The 27,088-nt window shown below is 44.3% G+C and overlaps 1 protein-coding gene across 1 annotated transcript in view; it reads left to right on the plus strand.

Moving 5' to 3' along the window:
- Positions 1-12,334: 12,334 nt before the first annotated feature.
- The window catches only part of znf280d (zinc finger protein 280D), a 40,146-nt gene continuing 25,392 nt past the window's right edge, over positions 12,335-27,088 (plus strand). Inside the window, exons 1-6 of the mRNA XM_056278582.1 lie at positions 12,335-12,343; positions 21,669-21,796; positions 22,496-22,701; positions 22,911-23,007; positions 23,140-23,352; positions 24,531-24,602. Of these exons, the coding sequence (XP_056134557.1) occupies positions 21,676-21,796; positions 22,496-22,701; positions 22,911-23,007; positions 23,140-23,352; positions 24,531-24,602 (709 nt within the window). The 5' untranslated portion in view covers positions 12,335-12,343; positions 21,669-21,675. The remainder of the gene's footprint in view (positions 12,344-21,668; positions 21,797-22,495; positions 22,702-22,910; positions 23,008-23,139; positions 23,353-24,530; positions 24,603-27,088) is intronic.

Below are 27,088 nucleotides of genomic sequence, written 5' to 3' on the forward strand. Positions count from 1 at the left end.
AAGATTTTCTCAAGCTAGCTAAACATGCCGAATATACACAGCCAGAGGACAACAAGTGGCTTTTGGATTTGACATTCCTAACCGATCTCACTAGCATGCTGGATGAGCTGAATTTAGAACTACAGGGAAAGGATAAATATGTAACAAACATGATGAGCTCAGTGAACGCATATAAAAGCAAGCTCCAACGGCTGTCAAGTAGGCTGCAATGCAGTGACCTACGAAACTTTGCTCACATGCAGGCAGAACTTAAACATCAGGGTAACGACACAGCACAGCTTGGTAATGCAAAGTATGAGGAGCAAGTTCAGAGCATCTTGTCAGAGTTTGATAGGCGCTTTACTGGGTTCGCATCCATTGGACCTGTTGCCAGCTATCTGTTTTCCATTTGGAAATACTGATGTGGATGACATTGCTTCCAAAGTAGCATCACCTGGACAGCCCTGCTGTGGAGAATGAGAGCCTCACACGTCAAACTGACACTGAGATTAAATCCAGGGCAACACAAGGGATGAAGGGAGCGTTCTGGGAGCTACTGCTGCAGGAAAAGTATCCCAACCTCAGGAGATGTGCCATGAACTTCACATCACTTTTTGGATCAACCTACCTGTGTGAATCTGCTTTTTCTCTCATGAAGATCATCAAGTCGAAATACAGATCCACAATGACAAATGGCCACCTTGTGGCCTGCCTAAGGCTTGCAACCAGCTGCTACAACCCTGACTATAAGAAACTAGCCTCCTCCTCCCAGTGCCAGCAGTCCCACTAAGGTAGAGAATGACATTTATTTCTACTTTTCTAACACGAGAGAACTATACTGTATAGTGCCTGTATTATTTTCTGTTTGTTGTGTGTATTGAATGGGTATTACAGTAATACGGTCCCATATTTGGGCTGGTAAAAGTAGATCTTGGTTCAAAAAGGGTTGGGCACCCCTGGTGTAGGCCTTCCATACAGACCAGGTATGAAATTAGATGATAATTCTATAATTTCTAATGCTCTCACTTTTAGCTTATAACTTTTAGTTGAAACTGAAGAGGTCACTTAGATGTGTGATGAAACGTGTCTCTCAATAAACGTTGTGTCCAGATGAACTGATTCAACTTTCTGTGATCAGTGACGTCAGAGTGTGATTTTACTAGTAATTGAGGTTTATCACAGAAGGATGACCTCTTCAGTCTCAACTGACTGCGGGTATCCCCACCCTTATAAACAATACAGTGGCATAATGGCTGAAAACACCGTTCGTTTTCATATGCAAATTGCCATGACCATCACATTACATTACAGGCATTTAGCCGACGCTTTATCCAAAGCGACTTAAAGTGCATCATTTAACGTAGGAAATCAGGAGAGCTGCTAGTCATCAGAGGTCATAAGTGCATCTAAACAAGCATCTAAGAGCAAAACCAGTGCTAAAGTAAAAGTGCAAGAAAGAGATTTTTTTTCTTTTTAATGAGTGAGTACAATAAATGCTAAGAACAAGTAACAGGGTAGTAGTTCTTAAAGAGGTGAGTTTTCAACCTGCGCCGAAAGATGGGCAGCGACTCCGCTGCCCATCTTTCGGCAGGGGCCTCTGAGCGACGGGGCAACCAGGCGTCCTGAGGCAGCAGAGCAAAGAGGTCGGGCGGGGGTGTAGGGCTTGACCATGGCCTGGAGATAGGAAGGAGCTGTTCCTCTCACTGCCCTGTAGGCTAGCACCAGAGTCTTAAACTGGATGTGAGCAGCTACTGGGAGCCAGTGTAGGGACATGAGAAGGGGAGCTGTGTGGGAGAACTTAGGGCGGTTGAACACCAGACGAGCTGCAGCTTTCTGAACAAGCTCCAGAGGTCTGATGGCTGACGCCGGGGCGCCAGCAAGGAGGGAGTTGCCGTAGTCCAGCCAGGAGATGACCAGAGCCTGGAGGAGCACCTGTGCCGTCTCGTCGGTGAGGAATGGGTGAGTCCTCCTGACGTTATAGAGGACAAATCTGCAGGAGCGAGCAACCGATGCAATGTTTGCAGCAAACGACACTTGGTCGTCCAGGGTCACACCCAGATTCCTCGCAGTCCGAGTCGGCGTCACCACGGTTAACTAGAGTTACAATGGCCATGTGTACTATTCACAGAGGACTGGGAAATAGTTGCAGTCACAGCATTATAAGATGGCGACATATATACTCTTAGCCCCCCCAAAGATGGCCTCTTTGACTCCGCCCCCCCCTTTTCTCCCCAATTGTATCCAGCCAATTACCCCACTCTTCCAAGCCGTCCCGGTCGCTGCTCCACCCCCTCTGCCATCCGGGGAGGGCTACAGACCACCACATGCCTCCTCCCATACATGTGGAGTCACCAGCCGCTTCTTTTCACCTGACAGTGAGGAGTTTCACTATGCGGATGTAGCATGTGGGGGATCACGCTATTCACCCCAGATCCCCCTCCCCCCTGAACAGGTGCCCCGACCGACCAGAGGAGGCGCTAGTGAAGCGACCAGGACACATACCCACATCCGGCTTCCCTCCCACAGACACAGCCAATTGTATCTGTAGAGACGCCCGACCAAGCCGGAGGTAACATGGGGATTTGACCTGGAGATCCCTGTGTTGGTAGGCAACGGAAGAGACCGCTACGCTACCTGGATGCCCCCTTTGACTCCCTGTTTAAATCAGCATTCCTCCCTATCAAGAATGTGCAGATCCTCATTCTTGGAAAATGAATTGCTATTCTAGGTCCTTCATGCCTTCTGCTATCAGGCTGCTAAATACCGAGAGTAGTCATTTTAAATAAACGCTTTATGTTGTTTTAAACCACAATATTTGGTTTATACCTTGTTTGTTTTTCGCATGGCTTGTGGGCCTGTACGTTTACTGACTGTAGTGGGGGAATGTAACGTGCAATGCATCTTGGAATGCTTAATGTATTTATTCTTTTAACTTATATGAATTTTTACCCTTCGCCCGGTCCTCGTGTGAGTCTGCATGCAAGGCCACACGAGGGTGACAGTGTGCATCTCTTGCCCATGTACTGATTTGTCTGTTGTCTCTGACATAATGATGATTGCCACTTGTCTGTGAGTTTGTGTATGGTGTGGGTAGACTGTAAAACTGAATTGCCCTTCTGGGATAAATAAAGTTGTCTGAATCTGAATCATCCTTGAAGGAGTGGCCACTGGCCTGTAGATGGTGTAGACTGTGGAGTCGTTGCCTGACGCATTAGTTCTGTGTTGTGCCATCCTGGCCGGCGTCTGTTTGGTTTCCCTGATGTACAAGTCACGGCAGTGAATAGTACACATGGCCATTGTAACTCTAGTTAATGGTCACAGCAGTTTGCATATGAAACCGATCGTCGTTTTCAGTCGTTATGCCACTGTATTGTTTATAAGGGTGGGGACACCTGCAGCCAGTTGAGACTGAAGAGGTCACTTAGATGATGATGAAACGTTTTCAATAAACATGTCCAGATGAACTGATTACATTTTCTGTGATTTCCTTACCTGGATTATTGAGCATGAATAAAGACAACGGAGATTTGTCATTTTTACAGATGAGAAAAGTACCCTGCTGTCCACAGAGGGCATACTCATCCAGATAGTCGTGATATTTGAACATTTAAGACAAATAGCACGTTAAGTTATTTAGTACGCTGCGGTGGAGGAACTCTATGTACACTGCTCTGTGTAGCAGCTGTAAGATGGTTGCTCACAGACTGAAGAACACCAGTCACACCAGAAATCAGGATCTGCACATATATCACTTATATGGATCTTTAATATATATTATATATTGGTGGCGCGGTGGTTAACACAGTTGTCTCACGGCAAGAAGGTCCTGGGTTCGAGCCCTGGGGTAGTCCAACCTTGGGGGTCGTCTCGGGTCGTCCTCTATGTGTAGTTTGCATGTTCTCCCCATGTCTGCGTGGGTTTGCTCCGGGTTGTCCGGTTTCCTCCCACAGTCCAAAGACATGTAGGTCAGGTGAATCGGCCGTACTAAATTGTCCCTAGGTATGAATGTATGTGTGTGTGTGTGTGTGTGTGTGTGTGTTGGCATGAGACGTATGTGAAATAATTTTACCCCTAATAAAGGCTTTGAGGGTTTCCCATATCAGAGGCGCAGGAGTCCCTTCATTTTTATTCAATTAAATTCAATTTACTGTCATTAAAAACTATGTGCAGGCACATGTTAAAAATGGAATGAGGGCTGTGGCCTCGCCAAACAGTGCAAGACAGACACAGACAAACACAGCAAACACAATATAAGATATACACACATCAAGACCAAAAGCTAAAAATAAGTTAAAACAGAGCAACAGTACAAAATCTTTAAAAATATCCAAAGACATTCAGTGGGTAGTCAGGTTCAGGTGGGCAACAGCTTGTGGAAAGAATCTGTTTTTGAGCCTGGTAGTGCGGGCTCTGAGGCTCCTGTAGCGCCTCCCAGAGCGCATGGGGAGAACAGTCCATGGTTGGGGTGGGTGGGATCTCTGCTGATCCTTAGACCCCTTCGAAGGCAGCATTTGTGATAAATGTCTTTTATGGCTGGGAGCTGGGTACCGGTGATATGCTGGGCCGCCTTGACGACCCGCTGCAGAGCTTTCTGGTCTACTGAGGTGCAGTTGCCGTACCACACTGAGATGCAGCTGGTCAGGATGCTGTCTATGGTGCAGTGGTAGAAGTTGATGAGAATTTTGGGGGATAGACGGGCGCTCCTCAGCCTCCTCAGGAAATGCAGGCGTTGTTGGGCCTTTTTCACAAGGGCCTGGGTGTCTGATGTCCAGGAAAGTTCCTCGCTGATGTGGACTCCAAGGAATCTAAAGCTGGAAACACGCTCCACTTCTACCCCATTGATGTGAATGGGGGAATGGCTGCAGCTTCTAGACCTCCTGAAGCCGACAATCAGCTCCTTCGTCTTCTGCACATTGAGGACAAGATTGTTGGTAGTACACCACAAAAGAATGTAATTGACTCAGAATTGTAATTGCAAAAGTTTTTACCAGCTAACAAAAGAGGGTCAAAACGCCAGAATCCAAATCCCTTGGGCTTAAGGTCCAAGTGAAGGTCTTGAATCACAGTAGAATAGTCTGATACAGTTAATGGTGAATATTGGGTGGATAGAATAGATGGGATGAGTGTTTTATCCTCCATGAAATAATCTATAGGAGAGAATGAATGATGTACATGGGAGAAAAACGAATATTTTCTAGTTGAGGGGTTTAGGAATCTCCATATTGGTCCATAAAAGCGGAGCGAGTCAGACATTGTGGAGGATGCAATATGTCTTGGGCTGGATCTGTCAAGTGTTGGGTCTATAACACAATTCATGTCTCCTCCCAGTATCAATAAGTGTGAATTTAAAGTTGGGATAGAGGACGGCAGCAACTTCATAAAGCTATCGTCATCCCAGTTGGGGGCATAAACGGATGCTAAAATGACTGGTTTCTGATAAAGCATACCAGAGGCAATGACATAGCGGCCATTTATGTCAGCGATGACGGTGTTAGGAGTAAAATGTATGTTTTTTCTAATTAGTATGGATGTGCCCCGCATTTTCAGATTGAATTTGGAATGGAGTACCTGTCCAATCCAAGGCCTAATTAGTTTCTGCTGGTCAGAGCTACATAAATATGTCTCCTGAATAAACATTGTGTCCGCGTTTACACTTTTGATATGTGCACAACCCACCAGTGTTTAGCGAGGTGATCCTCACTGCCTGTCCGCCATCAGTCTCTATGCTAGCCACGCTAGCCACGGCATTGCATATAACTTCAGGCATATCAGGTCGGTCCTAGAATGCAAGCAACGACGAGTAGAGGAAATACAACACATAGAAACGACACAATATAATGTTCATGAGTTCGATGAAAAGGAACTCCCACTTGAAAAGTAGACAAACAACAAGGTCTTCCCACCCACCCTAACCTGGCTCTCCCTCCCCGTTCTATCCCTCCCAACCCAACCCAGACTTGTAGCCCCGAGAGAGCTAACCCGCCCCTGTTCTGCCTCCTCCCACCTCCCTGTTCCTTTGCTTCCCTTAATACAAACCTTCTCTGCCAAACAAATTGACACAAACTTTCCTTTCTTTATCATCCTTCCTTCTCAAGACGTCTCGGCACCCCCACCCCATTACTAAAACCCCTATATTAACAAATGTAAACAGTTGTGAACAGTTATGTTATATATATGAACAATAAAGTCGCAAATTCCGTGGCAAGACATTTGTAATGATTTAAAAGAATCCAAAGGAGTTGAATCAAGTGCAACTGGACTTATAACCATGAGCTGGATGAATGAGAACATTCACAGACAGATTTAAAAGAATAACAACTTGCCTCGGGAACACAACTTGGGCTTACCCGTGGTAAAAGAAATCATTGGAAAACATTACCAGTGGTGTAAACGTACCAGAAGGCTCGATCAGTACTGAAAGACACAGGACACAGCAGGAGAAGACAAAATAGAAAACCAATTGAGTAAAAATAAAAGTAAAATAAGAACAAACATCATCTTTGTATATTGCTTATGCATTAATGATACGGAAATATAGGGTCGCACTGCGGCATCTTAGTCATACATTCAGTAGCAAGAATATAAATGAAAAAATAAAAATAAAATGATATCTACTCATATATTTTCGTAATGTGTGCGTGTGTGTGTGGTGTTAGTGTTTGTGTGTGTGTGTGTGTGTGTTAGTTAGTGTAGATAGCGGGACCGAAAACTAAAGCACTTATGATCCTAATTCTTTTTGGAGGTGGTAGGTATTGTCTCAGAGAGTAAGGGGAAAAATCCCAGAACATTAAAATTATGCATAATTATGCATAAATATGCAAAATATGCATTTTTTCTAAAATGGCTAAAAACCACTTTTCTCGGCATTTCAGATGATTCTGAGCATCTTTGATTTTTTCACCTATATAAAAAAAAATTTTCTGGGACTTAGAAATGTTTTGGCATTATGCAAAATAAATGCATTTTTGCAAAAATGCACTTATGATCCTAATTTTTTTGGGAGGTGGTAGGTATTGTTCCAGAGAGGACCAGAAAAATAGCAGAAAATTAAAATATAATTATAATAATTATGCAAAATATGCATTTTCTAAAAATGGCTAAAACCACTTTTCTCGGCATTTCAGATGATTCTGAGCATTTGGGGGGAGGGAGTTGGAGTGGGGGGGGTTTAGGGGCAGGGGGAAGGCGGTTAGCTGGCAGGATGAAGAGGAGGGAGATTTAGACGGGTGGAGAACCAAACCGCTACATTGTAGCGGGGTTCTTCTAGTATGTACTATATATATATATACATGTGTATAATTGTGTTAAAAGAAACACTCAACAGGAGGGAAAGTGCTCAACAAATAAGGAGCAAAATAATCCAGTGAGTCAAGTAAATTCCGTATGAGACAGTACAAGCCTGTTTCATGCTGTACGGGCGTCCCACGGTACTGGAGATGTCCTCGTCTCTTGGGGGCTTCGCGGACGGTTAGGTCCTTGGTCAGGTAGCGGTGGAGCCCGATGATTACAGGTCGTGGTCTCGACCCCGGCTGCGGTCTGGCTGCAAGCGACCTGTGCGCTTGGTCCAACGCATGAGGAGACTGAAGAACCTGATCGCCTTGCAGTTCGACCAGCAGTTTTGAGAAGAAGTCCGTGGGTCGAGACCCCTTGATAGATTCGGGGGGGGGGGCAATAATACGGATATTATTCCTACGGCTCCGACTCTCCAAATCCGCTGTCTTGGCAATCAGCTTGGCGTTGCTATCGGCTAAGACCTTGCATCGCTCCTCCGGCGCTTTGATTCGCTGGTCATGTAGGTCAGCCGTCGACCCCAGAGCCTCGACACCCTGACCGCGTGCGGTTACTGTAGCCTGGGGTTTGTTCAGTTTCTCCTCGAGTCGCAAAGGCCGCTTTAAAATCGGCAGAGCTGTTATCTCTGTGCTCTTCTAGCAGGCTAGCAAGTGTAACCGAGCTATTTTCTCGCCCGGTGCGGGATTCGACACGGGTGTACTGCACCACAAGGCGACATCACTAACCGCTCGACTAAAGGGTCACACCCTCTAGTGCAGTGGTTCTCAACCTTTTTGGGGTCCTGGACCCCCTGCGTATTTTTGATCTCACCTGAGGACCCCTCCACCTGATCTTGGGGGAGGGGGGTTGCAATTTGATAGAAACAGTAGAAACTGCATTTTAAATTGCATTATAGCATTTATTCACTCTTTGGGGCAAAAATAAGAGCTTTCAGTTGTAACTTAGATATAGTTAACAAAACAGAATTCTTATGCAGTAACTTTCAGATATATGTAACAAAACAGAGTTCTTATGCAGTAACTTTCAGATATATGTAACAAAACAGGATATGTATTCAGTAACTTTCAGATATATGTAACAAAACAGAGTTCTTATGCAGTAACTTTCAGATATATGTAACAAAACAGAATATGTATTCAGTAACTTTCAGATATATGTAACAAAACAGAATATGTATTCAGTAACTTTCAGATATATGTAACAACAGGATTTTTATGCAGTAACTTTTAACAACGCAAACGGGAGCGAGATCTCTTATTAAAATACAATAAATTACACTTGTGAAACAGATGTAATTAGAGAAAAAAGTCCTGTTACCCTTTATAGTTTAGGTAGATAAAGGTCTCAGTCACATTTGACTAAAATAATCCTATTTCTATAAATGTCATAGGATCTTTTTTTAAAGATATTTTATTTTCACGGACCCCTTGCAATTACACCACGGACCACTAGGGGTCCGCGGACCCCCAGGTTGAGAAACACTGCTCTAGTCGATCGGCCAGTGGGTCTTATTAGTAGTTTACACTATGCTAGCCGTACTTGGGCTATCCCATGGTGTGGTCGAAATGACGTCTCCCCTCTTAGATGACTTCGTTGATTTCGACATTATGTCGGTATGTACTATGTGTGACAGTTTCTGTCCACAGATATATTTTTGATTGTCAGGGGTTATGAAAAAGTACAATTTTCAAGTAAACTCAGGGGAGATTGAGACCAACGCGTCTTCTACATTCTGATGTCACCGGAACTCGTGAATGTCTGTTTATACAAAATACTAGCAATCACTCCAGCAGCTAACAGCAGGGCTCTCAAGTCTCACGCATTGGGCGTGAGACACACGCGTTTCAACTCGCTCACACGCCACACCTTGTATTTCTCACGCAGAGAACCAGGGTAACGCCCACCAAGTTGCGCCGCTATTTTTTACAGTGGAACAGGCAGGAATCAAGTGGATTCCCCATAGCGTCGAGAAGGGCCTGCCACGCACCAGCTAATCAAATTAAAGAATATAGCTGCCGAACAGCCAATCAAATAATAGCACTGCTGTATCCGGGTAAGGTTTAGATATTCCCGCTACCACAACTTGACAGAAGAGGACAGCTATCTACTAACTTAGTCACAAATCCGAAGTAGGACGACAACGACGTGGGAGAAGACCATATCCTATGTGTACAGTAAGTTATCTCATCATTTGATTTGAGATAACTTCTCTCTTTTTATTCTCTATGAATATTGTAGTGAATTCGGGGGACAACGCAACCACTGGAATTGCCGCGGCCGGGAAGCGAACCCGTATCACCTGCACCGCAGGAGACTTCGCTAACCGCTAGACTAACGGGTCAGACTAGCCAACCAGCGGCCAGCGTGTCTACTTATCCATGCACGTTACAATATTGTGTCCAGACAGTCTCACTCTGAACTCAGTTCAAAACTTGAGAGCCCTGTAACAGAATCCACAGGTCCGCCAACTTGGCATCCCGGACGTCACAAGCACACAGCTGAACGTCGGCGATCGGCGGCGGCTGACCAATGGATCCGGGTCAGGGCACCAGTTTTATGTAGCAGCTGTAAGATGGTTGCTCACAGACCGAACAACACCAGTCACACCAGGAATCAGGATCTGCACTTTTATTCTAAAAAATAAACAAATAGATAAATAAATAAGACAGCACGGGGCACAATCAGTTCCCACACAGTGGCAGGCTGTCTCGCTCCCCATTACAAGAGCTGCTCAACATTTGCCGCAAATTTGTAGCCACGTCACTCCCGAGTTTCTTTTGTCACTAATTAAAGTACCTCTTGCTACAGCAGGTAAACTGGAACTACATATTTATTCATTAAACATAAGGTTGGTGATATACAGACTATAACAGAAAATATTACACACAGGCTTCGAGAATGTTCACCAAGAACAAAAAATATTGTAGTGAATTCGGGGAGGACAACGCAACCACAGGAACTGCCGCGGCCGGGACGCGAACCCGTGTCGCCCGCACCGCAGGAGACATCGCTAACCGCTCGACTAAAGGGTCAGACCCGTTAACTTGCGTGTCTTCTTATCCATCCACCTTACACTACCCCCCTCCTTCGGGAAGCGCGTCCCCGCGCTTAAGCATATCAGCTCCTTCATGCCTAAGAGGCGCATGCGCTTCCGATGGCCTTACGGTCGCTCCATCCCACTTCTGACACCAATAGCGAATTCGGGGGACAACGCAACCACTGGAACTGCCGCGGCCGGGACGCGAACCCGTATCGCCCGAGACATCGCTAACCGCTAGACTAAAGGGTCAGATTCGCTAGTTAGCGGCCAGCGTGTCTACTTATCCATGCACGTTACTATATTAAATAAAGATAACATGAACAACATATTGACTCAGCTCCTTTTGCGCCCGGTGAGAAGAATGTTTACGTGTGCAGAGTGCAGACACTTCGACTCACCAGTACTTTATGGAGTGAAATGACACAGCAACATTTTGATTTAAAAAAGAAAAAGCGCGGCTAGATTTACATTGATCAATCATGTACTCATCACATCTCTTTTAACCGAGCGGTTAGTGATGTCACCTTGTGGCGCAGTACACCCCGTATCGAATCCCGCACCGGGCAAGAAAATAACCGGTTACACTGGTGGCAGCGGTGGGATCCGGAAGTGTGCAGATCCTCAGAAGTCTCTTCGGAGCGCGGGAAGAACAAAGAACCTTTGATTTTTGTTCATCCGAGCAGCGTTTGTTTAACTTGGCAAAGATCCTCGTTCCCGAGACATATGACCGCGCGTAGAGCGCTCGTACACAGCCGTGACGTCATGCAGAAGAAAATTGCTGGGCTTTGGAATTTAAAAAAAAAAGATTAAAACCACAAGGCTTAAAAATATACAATAAAACGAGTGATAATTGACCATGATTACAGCTGCAGGTGTCCTGTCAACAGTTTTTACAGGCGTCTCTTTTACAGCGGTGGTCTATGGGGAAAATGCTTTTTGGGTCGTAGGGGATTTTTTTCGCTGCAATACCGCGAGTGACCACTGGGGAAAAACTGGCTGCAAGGCTGAGCGGCGGCGGCGCCATACTGGATCTCAAAATGTCGCCTGTTCATTCCTGTGAGAACTGCTGGCCTGGCGCGTACGCTGAAAAAGTTTCAGGCTTCGGGCACATGGGGCTCACTGAATAAGCGCAGTCGTGTTACTCCCATCATGCGTCCAGTCGATGAGAACCCGTCATGCAGGAAAAAAAAGATTTTTCTCGGCTTTGGAATTTAAAAAGAAGAAGATTAAAACCTCATGGCTTACAAATATATAATACAAAGAGTAGTAACTGACCATGATTATAGCTGCAGGTGTCCTGTCAACAGTTTTACAGGCGTCTCTTTTGCAGTGGTGGTCTATGGGGGAAATGCGTTTTGGGCCGCAGGGGATTTTTCGCTGTAATACAGCGAGTGGCCACTGGGATAAAACTGGCTGAAAGGCTGAGCGGCGGCGACCAATACATCCGTGGTGCTCCCCCAAGCGCAGAAGTAACTGCTAATAGTCAGAGCGACCGCCCTTTCCGGTCGCTACAGTAATGTGATAAACTTTATCATTTTTAAAAAAAAAAATTTTTTTTTTTAATCACGGGTTGTTTGATCTGTCAATAATTAGTTGTGCGTTTCATTCTTTATAAAAATTCTGCGTTTTATACTCAATTATTTATGCAAATTCTGCATCTTAAACGCTCGTTGAACGCAACATCTTATTCTTTAAAGTTAATTTGTCCTTCACAATTATTGTTTTCCTCTTGCAGTAGCCAATCAAAACAGGTCTGAACATACGAAGGAGGACGAGAACGCCGCCATTTGCAAACAGCCGAGCCGGAAAGCCGTCATAAGGTCGGGCAACTTTTCGAAAGAAGTGACGTCACCTGAAGTGGGCGTAACTTGCAGTCTTGCGGAGGCTGGGGGACGTATTCTTCGGCCTGCTCCGGCTGCTGGTCTGCCCGCAAACATCCTACCTCCACCTCGGGTTTATCGACAGATCCCCGTTTGTGCCGAGGGCCGCCCGAATCCCCTCGTTGTGAAGGTTGACTGCTGGGTTTCAAGGAAGGTAAGAAGAACGCGTTCGCTTTGACTGCGGTCTTTGTCCCGCACAGGCACCCCTGACCGCAGCAGCGCTGCTTGGGCTAGTTGGCAGGCTAGCTAGCTAGCTAGACGAGCTAACGTGTATAACGCGGCTGTAGACGCGGCAGTAATGTTGACGAGAAGGTGAAAGCGGGCTGAAACTAATACCCGGGGTGTGTCTGGCGCGACATTTGTTGAACAAAACCCGTCGCGCAGAGAAGAGGTTTGAAAACAAATGGACGTCCTGCCCGGATAAGCACGCTAACGACCGTGCGCTAAGCTTAGCTATGCTAATATTGACTGGTGAACGGAAGCTGGCCTGGCGCCAGCTGCGAGAAATTGCAATACGACGCGATTTAACGTTATTGCGTCGGCCCGGTTTATTTGCGCGATATGAATTGCCCGATACATTTATAACCAACCGCGTAATAACGTGCTGATTTCTTTTTTTTAAAAGTAGAAATATGAAGATTATAAAACGCCGGAGGCCACCGCCACCGGCGGCCTCCAGGTGTCGCTGTGGTTAGCTTCTGTTTCCGCTGGTTGAGAGGGGGGGGCGTTACAACATCCGGCAAAGGTGATCGGCGGCCATATTGTTGACGCGAGGACCAACTCCAGATGAGGCTGCGGTCGCGCGACGCGTGCGTGCGGGCGGATTTCGTTTTCCCAAAGTTGGGAAGCATACAGATGTTAAGAGATGGTGCAAAAGCACGTTGCAAGCGTGCCGTCACACCAAGCAAGTAGAAGCAACCTTAGACCTTCACAGTCAATGGTCATAACAAAAGCAAAGAAAGAATATAAATACAAATATAGTAGTATTTATAATAATAAAGATAATAACTTTTGTATTTTGTCGTGGTGAATGTGAGCAGTGCATGACGTGATGCACATGGAAATCAGTTTGCAGTCCCCTGTTGAGTAGTTGTGGTGGTCGGTCACACATCAGCGGTTGTTGGTTTTGCCACGAGAACATGTGCACTGATGTCAAGAGACTTCAGTGCACATGTAGCCTTTCAGACTAGCTTGGTCTAGTCAGAAAGGCACGAACTGAGGAAGCCTCTTGGATGAGAGGCGAAACGTCTTCACAGATACATACCAAGTCCAGTTGCACTTGATGCAACTCCTCTGGATAACCATGACCTGGATGAATGAGAACATTCACAGACAAGTCGAGAGAAATAAATGTTTTTCACTTAATTGTCTCCCTTGTACATGTTATCGTAGTTTCATGGACAAGTATGGAGGAAGACAATGTGTACAAGTTTTTCGTATACCACGAAATATGAATTTGTTATCGATAAATTTTCCATTTCCACTGAACAACAGATTTTTTTTCAAACGTTTTGCTCCCTGAAAAAAAAAGAGAAGAGATTATGATAGACTATGTCAAGCTGAACACAAAAATCATTTCAGATTTGCTGTGTCACTTAGGAATCTGGAGAAACCTTAAAATAAATGTTATTGAATTTAACATGATCAGTTGCACAATGATGCTGACACATTGTGTTAGTTCAACTGAGTTTAAAATGTTGTGCAGCAGATTTTCGTTTGTTCTCAGCATCTGGTGCCTCTCGTGTCAGTGTCCAACAACAGTCGGGCAGTATTGATGGATTTCAGTTGCGCTGATATCTCTTTTCCATGGTCGCAATGTCCCGGTGAAACCTTTCACCATATTCATCACTGACTGCACCAAGATCAGCAGGAAAGAAGTCCAAGTGTGATGCAGAAAATGAATTTTCAATGACATGTTGCACTTCATGGTTTTGTATACTTTAAGCATGTTGTCAGGCAGCTCAGTGTAATTTAGTGCTCTGTACTTGCCAAGAAAATTCTCAACAACATCCTTAAATGCCTTCCATGTTATTTTCTCTGGCCCCACTAGCAGATCTTCTAACTCCGTCATTGATGACCTGTCTGATTTGTGGGCCAACAAAAATGTCTTCCTCAATCTTGACATCAGTTATTCTTGGAAACATCTGTCTCAAATAGCGAAGTCCATCACCTTCTTTGTTCATTGCTTTCACAAAATGTTTCATCAATCCCCAGTTTTATATGAAGAGGAGGCAGTTATATCTTTGTTGGGTCGACAAATGGTTTATGCGCCACACTTTTCTGCCCTGGAACGAAATGCTTACGGCGCAGCCACTTCTTTTTAGTGTAATGTGACTTTTTAGCACGGCTGTCCCATTCACAAAGGAAACGGCAGCACTTGGTTTATCCGAGCTGCATTCCTAGTAGCAGTGCCAATACTTTGATCACCACACATGTTCCAACTGTAATCGTTGTACTGCATGTGTTTCAACAGCAATTCCATGTTATTATAGGTTTCTTTCATGTGTACTGCATAGCCAATGGGTACTGAAGGGTGGACATTGCCGTTGTGTAACGGGACAGCGTTCAGGCTTAACTTGGATGAATCTATATAAAGACGCCATTGTTGTGGGTCATGCGTACAACCCAAAGCCATGAACAATCCATCAATGTCAGTGCAGAAACAGAGGTTTTCAGCCTGCATAAAGTTTGTCAAATGTCCTTGATGGATCCAAAAGAAAAGACATTTTTGTACCCAGTGACAGAAAACACCATCCTTGCAATCTTGAACCAAGTGGTTCTGCTTTAGCTTTTGACAAATCTAAGTCTCTGACCAGGTCATTTAGTTCTGGCTGTGTTGTCAGGTGAGGATAACCAGGTATACAGAGTTTTTCCTGGCTCAGAAGGCGGAGGTGGTACCATCTGATCATGCGCACACATGTGCATGTGTACTGTGCCTTCAACTGGCTTAAGCAAACACTTCTTCTTTTACAAGCAACATATTTTAGGAGTTCTAATAATTTTATGATTAACGAAAATGACAATTATCACGTTAAAGCACATTTTATTTAAAAAATAAAGGTGCCCTGTTCAACATTAAATTAAATACAACAACATTTGTTAATGTGTTAATTTATACACTTAACAGCAAAGTTGTTTAGAATTAAATCAAGTATAAAATAAGCTGTTGTTTTTATTTAAAGTTCACATGGGACCTCTTGCAGTGTAGTTGAACATAAGTGTAACATAAAAGACTTTGCTTTAATTTACGCTTTTCACAACTGGAACCTTTTGGAAAATACTTTTTCCTCTGGCAGTTTTGGCAGCGCCTTTCCAGGTGCACTGTGCTGATGATACAGCGCCAACACATCGGCGACGGTGTAATGCCGCAATTGCAGTTAAAAATGACATCCACCGAGTGCAACGCTCGTTAGAAAATTGTGTTTTTCAAGACGACCCCCGTTGAGAGCTTGAGGTGGGACAGAAGTTGACGGAGGCGGCTGCCTCGTAATTCTCTATACAGGGAGAATCCTGGTAGAAAGGGTTCAGCATCTGGATTAGTGTTGTTTTCCACATCTGGTTCATGTGTTGTGGCATCTTCATCTGCCTCATCTAGGATCCATGTCGCTGGGGGCTTCGGTACTGGCAAACTGTCATCATATGGCACTGGTGTCATGGCTGAAGGCAGATTGGGGTATTCGATAGATTTCTTATTTTTAGTAGAGAAGCCAGATCAAAGCAAGAGAGGCAAGATTGAGATGGTTTGGACATGTGTGGAGGAGAGATGCTGGGTATATTGGGAGAGGGATGCTGAATATGGAGCTGCCAGGGAAGAGGAAAAGAGGAAGGCCAGAGAGGAGGTTTATGGATGTGGTGAGGGAGGACATGCAGGTGGCTGGTGTAGCAGAGGAAGATGCAGAGGACAGGAAGAGATGGAAACGGATGATCCGCTATGGCAACCCCTAACGGGAGCAGCTGAAAGTAGGAGTAGTAGTAGCAGATAAGTCAGATACATTGGACAGATAGGAGTAACAGTCTGTCACGTGGTCCGTCTGTTCTCGCCATATTGTTGGGACTGCAAGTGGCATTGACTTTCGAGTACCTCTGAGCCAAGCTCTCAGGTTGACTGCACATGTTGCACAACAAATGTGAAGAGCCCAGGGTTTCTCTTGTACCACTTTAACACTGGCCAGAAAAAAAGCCCGCTAACCTCCGCCTTTTTACAGAGAAATCACATTAAATGGGTGAAATCATGGACACTGCAGCGACAGACTCAAGGGGCTTTCCCGAACCTGTGTGGAGAGCTGTAGACAAATGAAACCTCCGATTTTAAAGATTTCGCTTGGCTTTCCTGTTCAGAGCCTTCTGTGTGTGGCCTCTTGACTTCATCGTTTGCTTCCTTTCGCGACTTCCGTTTCTCTTCTTGTGCGCTGATTCGCTAAGCTGAACAGCCATTCAGAGTGATGTCTCTCACCGACGGGCTCCGCCGAAATGCTGCTGACGGGTCCGACTAGTGCCAACGGTGCCGGACACACCGCAAAAACTAGACACACACACACACACACACACACACACACACACCACCTTACATATACCGCACACTATTTATTATTATTAATGCTTTTTGGTTCTGTTTTGTCGTTATTACTATTGTTGCTGCAGTGTCGAGGAGCCCCAACACAAGAATTTTACTCTCATGTACTTGTATAATGAGACGTAACAAATAAAGAATCTTGAATCACGGATGGCCCGACATTGGCCGACAACCAACCGTCGGCCTACTATTCCCCCGTCCTCTGTGAATAGTACACATGGCCATTGAAACTCTAGTTAATGGTCGCGCCTGTTTGCATATGAAAGCAATCGTTGGTTTCGGTTGTTATGCAACTCTGTTCATAAGGGTGGGGGATACCTGCAGTCTTTTGAGACTTAACGAAGTCACTTGGATGAGTGATGAAACATTTCTCTCAATAAACGTTGTGTCCAGATGAGCTGATTCACCTTTGTGTGATTTCCTAACCTGGATTATTGAGCATGCATAAAGACAATTTGGGACAATGCTGGATACGTCTGGGACAACTGAAAGTAGAATCAATATATTGTTTCATATGTTTGGAGTCAGTGGCGTGCTCAGTCCTCTCTGTAGTTAAGTAATATATTTGTTGGGTGCTCTTTGGTCCAAGGTTGGTAGTTTCAGATGAGAAAAAGAGAACAAATCTCTCTGACCAAGGCACACCGTGTAATTAAAATGTCTTTATTGAAACTTAGACATATCCAAAAAGTACCTAAAAATGCCCACGCATAGCGGCTCGGGCCTTCTTCAGGGCATAGTGAGATAAAACAGGAGTGAATGGTTTTTGTGCAGGCACAGAGCACAGGTGTTAGTTGCTTGATTGGATCTAGAGCAACCAATTGCTAAGACCCGCCCCTCACACAGATCCTAGAGAGCAGTCACATGCCAAACACAGTTCTTTGTAAAAAGAAAACAAAAACACAGATTAAGTATACACACACCCACAACTATATCACAATAAAGGTACATGTTCATTCGGAAAGACAGTAGACTATGAATTAGACATTTTTACAAAAAAGGCCTATAGTCTGATGAAACAAATAATCAGGTCCAATTGGAAAATGATTAATAGTGATCCGCTTCTAAAGGAAATTTTCCCAAATCCACCCATAAGTGTTCAGAAAAGCACCTTCTATAAAAGACAAACTTGTCAGGAGTTACCTGCCAGGCTCAAAAGAAAAAACATGGTTGCATAAAGACCTTTGGGGAACTTATAAGTGCGGGTCATGTAAACACTGTGTGGGTGTCATTCAGTGCAAGACATTCCTTGACCTGAAAACCCAAAAAGAATACAAAACCAATGGCTTTATTAATTGTAATTCTGAGTTTGTTGTGCATCGCCTACAGTGCCCATGTGGATGCTTTTACGTAGGTAGGACAAAGAGGAAATTAAAAGAACGTTTTTCTGAACACAAATATGCAATAAGGATCAACAATGAAGATTATCCAATGGCCAAACACTATAGAGAAATACACCATAGCGACCCTTCATCCTTAAGAGTGCAGGGTATTGAGATAATAAAGAAATCTGTACGTGGGGGGGACAGATTGAAAAAGTTGCTGCAGCAGGAAACTTTTTGGATCTGGAATTTTAAGGCAATGGAATATCCAGGTTTGAACGAGGAGATGGACTATAGGCCTTTTTTGTAAAACTGTCTAATTTATAGTCTACTGTCTTTCCGAGTCACTGTGAACATGTATCGTTATTGTGATATAGTTGTGGGTGTGTGTACACTTAATCTGTTTTTTTTTGTTTTCTTTTTACAAAGAACTGTGTTTGGCACGTGACTGCTCTCTAGGATCTGTGTGAGGGGCAGGTCTTAGTAATTGGTTGCTCTAGATCCAATCAAGCAATTAACACCTGTGCTCTGTGCCTGCACAAAAACCATTCACTCCTGTTTTGTCTCACTGTGCCCTGAAGAAGGCCCGAGCCGCTACGCATGGGCATTTTTAGGTCCTTTTTGGATATATCTAAGTTTCAATAAAGACATTTTAATTACACGGAGTGCCTTGGTCAGAGATTTGTTCTCTTTTTCTCATCTCAATATATTGTTTAACATAATTTTCCCAGGGGTCCGCGGTGGTGTAGCCGTCTAAGCATCGGCTTTGTGTTGATGCAGTTGCCCACTGGGGACCGGGGTTTGCGCCTCGGTCTCGTCATATCTGACTATGGCCGGACTCGATGAAGCAGCAATTGACCTTTCGCGAAGTACCGCCCCAGAGTGGTGCTGGTCCAATCCTGCCTTAGCAACGGTCCGTCAAGCTTCAAACACACAACAAAATGCTGAAACGGTGTGCCTATGGGAACTGCAAATCGGATACTAGATATGTGAAAAGTTTGGAGGGGTTTCATTTTCTTTCCCTTCCCAAAACCCAGAACGCAAGAAGTGCAATGTGGGCAGTAGATTTGGCAGTATAGCAGACCCCATGGCCAGCTTAATCCATCCAGAATCAACACAAACACCTGTCTGCTCCAAGCTAAGCCAGCTACTAGCTATGATTGATAGCTAATACAGCTAACGTATTATTACTGTTACTTTTACCCACACAATGCGCTGATTTCTTCCTTCATGTTTTGGTGTTTTCCGGCTACTTCCTGGATAGGTCTGAAATGCTTGACGGGCATAGCAACAGTAACTAAGGGGGGCGGGACTTTGCGAAAGGTCAATTGGCAACACTGTCTTCAGGAGGGGGGGCGGAGTCAGCTTGTGTTCGTCACATGGGTGTATCGGAAAAAGCAGTGGTTCGGCCTGGAGTCGCCTTGTCACAAAATTGGCGAGGCGACTCCTTCGAGACTGCCGGCCAGAGAGATGCAGCTGGCGAACGCATACAGTAAGAGGGTGGGTGTTTGAACTAAAATAGGGATCGATTGGCCACTAAAATTGGGAGAAAAAGGGAAACACAGCAGTGTTTGTGAAGCATAAAGTCTACTATGACGTCACAGTGTGTTCACTTTGCCACATTGTTATTGTGTATTTATCTACCACAGGTCTAAACAACGTTTGCAGAAAGGTATATTCCGTCTGGCTGGGATTTTTATATTTCATGTAATATCTGTTTATCTTGATAGCCAACTGTGTTTGCCTTGGAACTGGCTCATTTGCAGTAGTCTAAAATTCGCCAGGATGTCAGGGTGAGGCGACCCGCACTGCACTCTCGAGTTCATGGTTCCGAGAGGTTTGTTTGCCGAAAGTATAGTAGTATTCTGTCAGGATAAATACCCAATTGAGATGTTGATGCATTGCATATGTTGGTATGTCTGTCAGGAAACAACTGACACCAAAATTAATATTTTAACAACTATAATACGATTTTTAAACAATTTAAACTTCAGAGAGACAAATGATAGTATCTTCTTCTTACAACCTTGTTTAATTATCAGTAGAGTAGGTATCTATACGTTGTGGGTTGCACCAGCAAGTAACACACTTTTTACAGACATGAATGATCTGCAAGTCAATTACTTATGTATGTTCATATGAACTCACTTGTGGAACTGATGTCAAACACCGTTGGTACAGACAATATTTGGTGTGGTCAGTACGATCTACTGGAAATAGGCCTAATGCTAAAACCGGGCTTGTCTGTTGAATGCAATTTTCTCTGTAACGCTCACTGTGTTTACGTGCACAGTTAAGCCGAGCTACGGTTATAGCTCGATTAGGCCATGTAATTGGACTACTGTCGTTGTCCCAGTATACAAGAACTGGGGGAGAATCGATTTATTGATGGAAGTATGTCCGACCCCGGTACGATAGGTGCCGATATGCCCCCTTTCAGCTGGTTGCTATTGGACCTTCTTCCAGTTGACCTATTGCGTCACATACCAAACAAGCGATAAACAAGTTAGCAAGCGGGTTCCGTGTCGAGCGGTGAAAACATGGACAACTTTACAGCGCTGTGCATTTCATACGTACTCTACACTTTATTATTATTTATTATGTTGGCTTAATGGTACCAGCAACTACCCTGAGACGGAATTATTAAAACCAATGTCCACGCCATGCTCTACGGCTTGGGACAAAGGTCAGCGTCCTCTTGTGGGCATGAAACTGGATTGTGGCCACTGGTTTGGTTGTTTTTCTTTGCATTGTACTAGGCCTGTTTGAGGTGCTTCCACTGAACATGGATTTGCTCGGGCGTTTTTTAAAATCCCGCTTCATCCAACTTTTCCGCCACTTTCTTAAATAGTTCGCCATTCTGCGTTCTCCTTCCATCCATGTACTTTAGGATATTCAACTCCTTTAGCTGATACAACATAAAGTTCATCTCCTCGTCTGTCCAGAAATGCGTGGTTGTCGCACTCGCCATGTTGATACTGTTGACACTACGCTGTTCCGACTTCCGGGTGAAAGACCGCCGCGGGAACTATGGAACATGCGCCTAGGCCAGTTCGGGGCCGATTGGAGCGTATACATGCCAGAGTAAATTGATCCCCAACCGCATTATCTAGGTGTATTAGTCCAACTTCGAGAAATTCAATTTAGTACGATTTCAGCCGGACTAACACGTTTACATGTATTTTAAAAGTCCAGTTTTAGTCGGACTAACACAATAAATCCACTTTTTCTAACATCACGTAAACGTACTGACTGTATGTCAGTAGGGCTGAAGAAGGTGGCCTATTACTCTTTGAAATAAGAGAATTGTATATGTTGTCTCTCAGATCAGGTCTTCTGCCTATGCTTTTAATGGGTGTTTTTCTGTAAAAGAGCAGGTTAAGTTTCCAACTTGAATTCCCCCCCCCCTTTCAGTCACTGAGTAGTTTGTGTCATCATTTCAGTTCAGACAATAGTAGTTGGAGTAAGTTAGTGCCATAAGTCATAGCAATTTGCTGCATGTGACACAAGTGTTATTATAGAAAAGGTTCCCTTCCGTGATGCACTGAGCCACTGGCAGGTTGAAGACCTTTGATGTTCTCTTACAGGTCCAAAATGTCTGAACTCTTTATGGAATGTGAGGAGGAGGAACTGGAGCCATGGCAGAAACAAGTCGTGCAAGTCAACTTGGTAGATGACGATGACGACGACGAGCCCATCTTTGTTGGAGAACTCAGTATGTCACATCTTCTAAAGGAACATGCTAGTGTTGAGTTTTTACCATATCTTGCTTCTGTTCCCTCTCAGACACACTGGGATAAATCCCTGCTCAGTCTGTTGGGTGTCATCAGACATGTCCCCTTGAAATCAATTTAAACCACTTCTGCTCATTGAATCACTTTCTAATTTAGAATCCATCAATGAGACCCAAGCGATGTCTGCTTGATATGGAAAACTGACATCGATGTTCCCTTACACTAATTTTGATTTGTTTCTAGATATGTAGTATTTGAAATAAAAGGCTGAAAAAGTAGTATTGTTTTCAAAATGACCTCTGTCAGCTTAAAGCTATATTCTGGGAAAAGTTTGCAGCTGAACATTGTGATGCCATTATTCCATTGCAACATTTTTTTCTTCTGGTTACAAATTTTTATGTATATTTTAATTTTCAGCACATGAAAAATATTGGTATGTGTGGCCAAGGTAAATGAATGGCTAAAGGTAAAATCTGTAATAGTGTTCAAAGGCAGCGTCAAGAAAAATGAGCCCCATTTGGTTTTCTACATTTTGCTGGCATTTTTGCTCTCGTTAGACCCCTCTGGTACTGTCACACACAACCACTGGCAAATATTTTTCTGTCAATGTTTGCATACATTGTAGAACAGCACAGACTGTGGGAAGAGCTTCCTTCGATCTTTGTGTGTTTCTGTTGCAGTTAGTAACCAAAGTACAGAGAAGGCTATCCCTCCACCTGTTCAGAGAACTGAGGAAGAACAACCCAGAATAGCGTCTCTCACTGCGACACCTACCAGGCCGTCGACGCAGATCGTGCTCTCATCCAACGTACCTGGGAAGGGAGTGAAGAGTGTCGCTCCCAGTATAACGACGATAATGCCGCAGCCTGTGATTGTTAATAACCAGGTTTTGCCACTTTTCTTTTCACTTGAGGGAACATTTCCTCTCTGTTAAGCCAAGTATCATTACAATGTCATGCACGGTCATATTATGTTGACAGTATAGTCAATTGGTAATACATATGTTTAATTTTAAAGTTAGTCTGAAAGTAGAATTCATTATATGGTCTGCTGGTTAAACTGAAGACATGAACATGACATGAACATTCTTCTCAGGGCTTCATTGTGTCACCGCCACAACTACCAAATGCAGAGTTGATTGCCTCTCTCGGCAAACAGTATCCTCCAGGAACATCATTCACAATACTTCCAGGTAATTTTTTTAGATGGAAATGTTCAACTTTTTATTCAGGTTATTGAGGCGTTGCAGATGATTGAACATCACAGAAACAAAGGGTCTTTCTACCGTCGTGTGTTTGTGTATGACTTGTTTTCTTTTTCACAGCAGGTCTGCAGCGTATGACTCCAGCCAAGATCATACCTGGTGTTGTCCATAGGCCCCAGGTGCAGCAGATCAACAACAACATAGTGACCCTGTCCAATGTTCAGAGCCCTGTCGCATATTCAATGTCATCTAACCAGCTGCAAACTAACCGGCCCAACTCACAGCCCATCCAGATCATCTCTCTACCTGTTAAGGCCCATGGAAACAGCATTGGTAAAGACTGAATCGAAATTCTGTTCTTTACTTTGTACTTTGTATTTAAATTTGTCCTTTACTGTGTATTTAACTCAACTTTGTTCTTTACTTTGTATTTTACTTTATTTTTTCCTTTACTTAACTTTGTACTTTACCTTCTATACAACTTTGTATTTAAAGCTGCTTTAAGCAATTTCTGACTGCTAGGGTGTAGATAGTAGGGCTATAGAGACTCCAAAATTGACACTCACAACTAAGTCATGTTACTCGCCACCTCTCCCTGCCTGTCTCTCCCATCTCTTTCAAGGGGTTACATCTACTTATGATGGCCAAATTGTAACAAATGCAAGTCTGATTTACGCTTGTGTTTTAGCCCTGGTTTGGGCCACCAATTTCTGAGATGCTTACTTGGGTCTTTTTGGCTTGGTAGATGTTTGAATCTCTTCACTGGTGACTCTTTGTTTGACTCTCAGCCGTTTTGCTTTGAACAGATAGTGATAGTATTCTGAACTTGTAAGTCGCTAGCACCTTGCCTGTGGTTTAATTGGAGGGTGTCTGGTGAGAGAAGCTGGGACTCAACCAGAGAGGGACCTGTGCTTTGCCAGGCTGGCAAAATTAAAACAATGAGATGAATGTTAAGGAAAATTGTAGACTGGGGTATTGATTCTCAGTGGGATTGGCAGTATTAGCAGTGCTTTCACATTACAGAGAACATTTGATTAATCATTATCATCAAAATGATTGCTTAGTGGTGTAGTGGTCTAAGCATCGGCTTTGTGTCGATGCAGTTGCCCACTGGGGACTGGGGTTCGTGCCCCGGTCTCGCCAGATCCGACTATGGCCGGACTCGATGAAGCAGCAATAATTGGCAACGCTGTCTTCGGGAGGGGGGCGGAGTCGGCTTGTGTTCGTCACATGAATGCATCTCTGTGTGTGTCGGAAAAAGTAGCGGTTCGGCCTGGATTCGCCTTGTCACAAAAGTGGGGAGGCGTCTCCTTCGAGATTGCCGGCCGGAGAGATACAGTTGGCGAACGCATGCAGTACGAGGGTGGGTGTTTGAACTAAAATAGGGATCGATTGGCCACTAAATTGGGAGAAATCAGAAATAAATTTATATTAAAAAAATGATTGCTTAGTGCAGCTTAAAACTGCAATCGGGTGGTTCAAAATATTGTTTTTTGTTTGTTTTTCCACAGATCAAAACGGTGCAAAGCGAGGATTACCACCACTAAATGACATCTCAGTAAAAAAAGCCAAGTTGGATATGGGTATGTTACCTGTGATGGCGTAATAGCCTCCTGAGACCCAGCGTTCTCATATGGGGACATTACATTTTGGCTTCCCTGCATCATAATACTTAATTCTGCTCAACTTAGACCTGTTGTCCTCATTTGGGGACACTTCCTCTGCCATCTAGTGGTCACAGAATCAAGAATCCGGAACAATTTATTGTCATTTCTTTCGTGTACTTGGGTAAACAAAAGAAACGAAATTTTGTTTCAGCCAGCCCACAGCAGTGCGACACAAAAGATAAACACACACACATCCAAAACGTCCAAAAACAACACCACCAAAAGCATACAAAAACAGAGAGAACAAAGCAAAAAACAAAACAAAAAAAACAAAACACAAAAAAAAAAACACAAAAAAAAACAACTATACACAAACAGTTAACGACACAGTCCACCCAGTGCAACAAAGTCCAAAAAAATCACTGTCCAGAGAGCAAATGCCAGCCAGGATGACTGTCGGAACTGCTGGTCTGCATGGGCTAGCAGTTAGCTTAGCCTGCCCCGCTGTCAAGGGCGCACTGCCCACCCTCGCTGCTCCCTCTTCAGGTGCAGCTCCAAGCAGGGCTGTGATCCCTGGGCCCACCGGATACGGCAGACCAGGCTCCCTCAGCCGATCCAACGTCAGCTCTCCCAGCCAGACACCTTCGACGCACCTCCCCGCACCCCACATGACGACACTAAAACACAGTCAACGCTAGGCAAGGCTGCCTCCTGACCACCCTTGTTGTTATCAGAATTGCTAGTCTGCACGGGCTAGCAGTTAGCTTAGCCTGCCCTACTTCCGCATCCCGTCAGACTGCCCTCGATGCTTCCTTTTCGAGCGCAGCTCCAGGCAAGGCCGTGATCCTCGGGGCCCACCGGACGCGGCAGGCCAAGCTTTCCCAGCGGATCCAACGCTACCTCTCCCAGCCATTAAACGACAAAAAATTAAAAAAATCTAAGATCAAAATAAAAACTTCATAAACGATACAAACTTAGACATAGACATGGACAAAGACACTGCATAGTCAGTACTGGGTGAAGCCGCTGCAAATGTGAGTTCGCGTCGCCATAGACACACAATACACAAAAAAACAAGAAGACAAGATGGCCGCGATCTCAACCAATTGCTTCTACGGCAGATCTCGACACGAAAGTGGACAAGGTACAAATCCTCATCAAATTTTATTGGGGCAACTTGTGTATTTATACTTATTAACGTATGTAGCTTGAAATGGAATACAAATTTGACAAATTCTAGCAATAGTAACAAGCTACGACGCTGCTAAACTTGGAAGTACTCATATGAGGACATTGGGACTTAGTAATTAATGTTAACTACGAAACTGCTAATCTAGTAGTACTCGTATGAGGACATTGGGACTTCGTTCATGCAAACTGAACCTGTGTAAAAGTAAGGAAACAGCTTGGGAAGATTTAGGAAGAAACCCTTCGTTCATGCAAACTGAACTTGTGTAAAAGTAAGGAAACAGCTTGGGAAGATTTGGGAAGAAACCAACAGTTGGCAAGAATATAAATAGTTATTGCTTGTGGTACAAATTAGTCTACATTAATTTTTAGTTTTTATTCTCATGTGATTCATTTCCAGGGCACATTACTCTGTCAAAAGCAGAAAGATTGCTGAATGCAATAGTAGGAGACAACTCTGAGGTAGAGGATTTGTCTGATGGTGATGATCGTGCAATTGATGGAGATAATATTCCACCTGATATACCAGAAGCTGGTCAGTAGAGCAGTCAGCAGAGCAATAATGATAGTGATAGTGAACCACAACTCTATCCACATGCATCTAAACATGTGCAGAGATCCAGAGGACGTGGACGTAAACATCAACGTGGTAAAAGTGATGATGGTAAGCCAGGAGCTAGTGGACATGGTGAACATGATCGCAGTCAGTGTGTGGGAGCCAGAGGACATGGGCGTAAATGTCAGCATGGTAAAAGTGTTGACAATGATGGTGACCTAGTGTCGGATGAGGATCTAACATTGACGTTGATGGATGTGGAAAGCCTAGGCCAGGACCAGGCAATGATGGACAGGCCAGGATCTAGCAATGATGGCCATGAGGAGCCCAGGCCAGGACCTGATCTTGATGATGATCCTGGAGTGGAACAACTAAATGATGAAGAAATAAGTGATGAACATTATGTTCCATCTGATACATTAGAATCTGATCAGCAGACCAGGGATGCTACTGACAGTGATCAGCAGAGCAGGGATGATACTGACAGTGAGCCACAACACCGTCCACATGCATCTGAATCCAGGCCAAAACCTTGCAATGTTGGACATGAAGTTCGCTGGAAGTGTAGTGCATTTACTCCAGACTTGGTTCAGTTTGAGGCTCAAGATGAAAGGCGAGAAGAGCAAGAAGATTGGCAGCCACTGGGCTATGTGGAGCAGTACATCGACACAGAGTTGATGAAACTCATTGCTGACTGCACAAATGCTTTGTCACTAGC

This window comes from Lampris incognitus, chromosome 4 (genome assembly GCF_029633865.1).
Source record: "Lampris incognitus isolate fLamInc1 chromosome 4, fLamInc1.hap2, whole genome shotgun sequence".
Classification (NCBI taxonomy): Eukaryota; Metazoa; Chordata; class Actinopteri; order Lampriformes; family Lampridae; genus Lampris; species Lampris incognitus.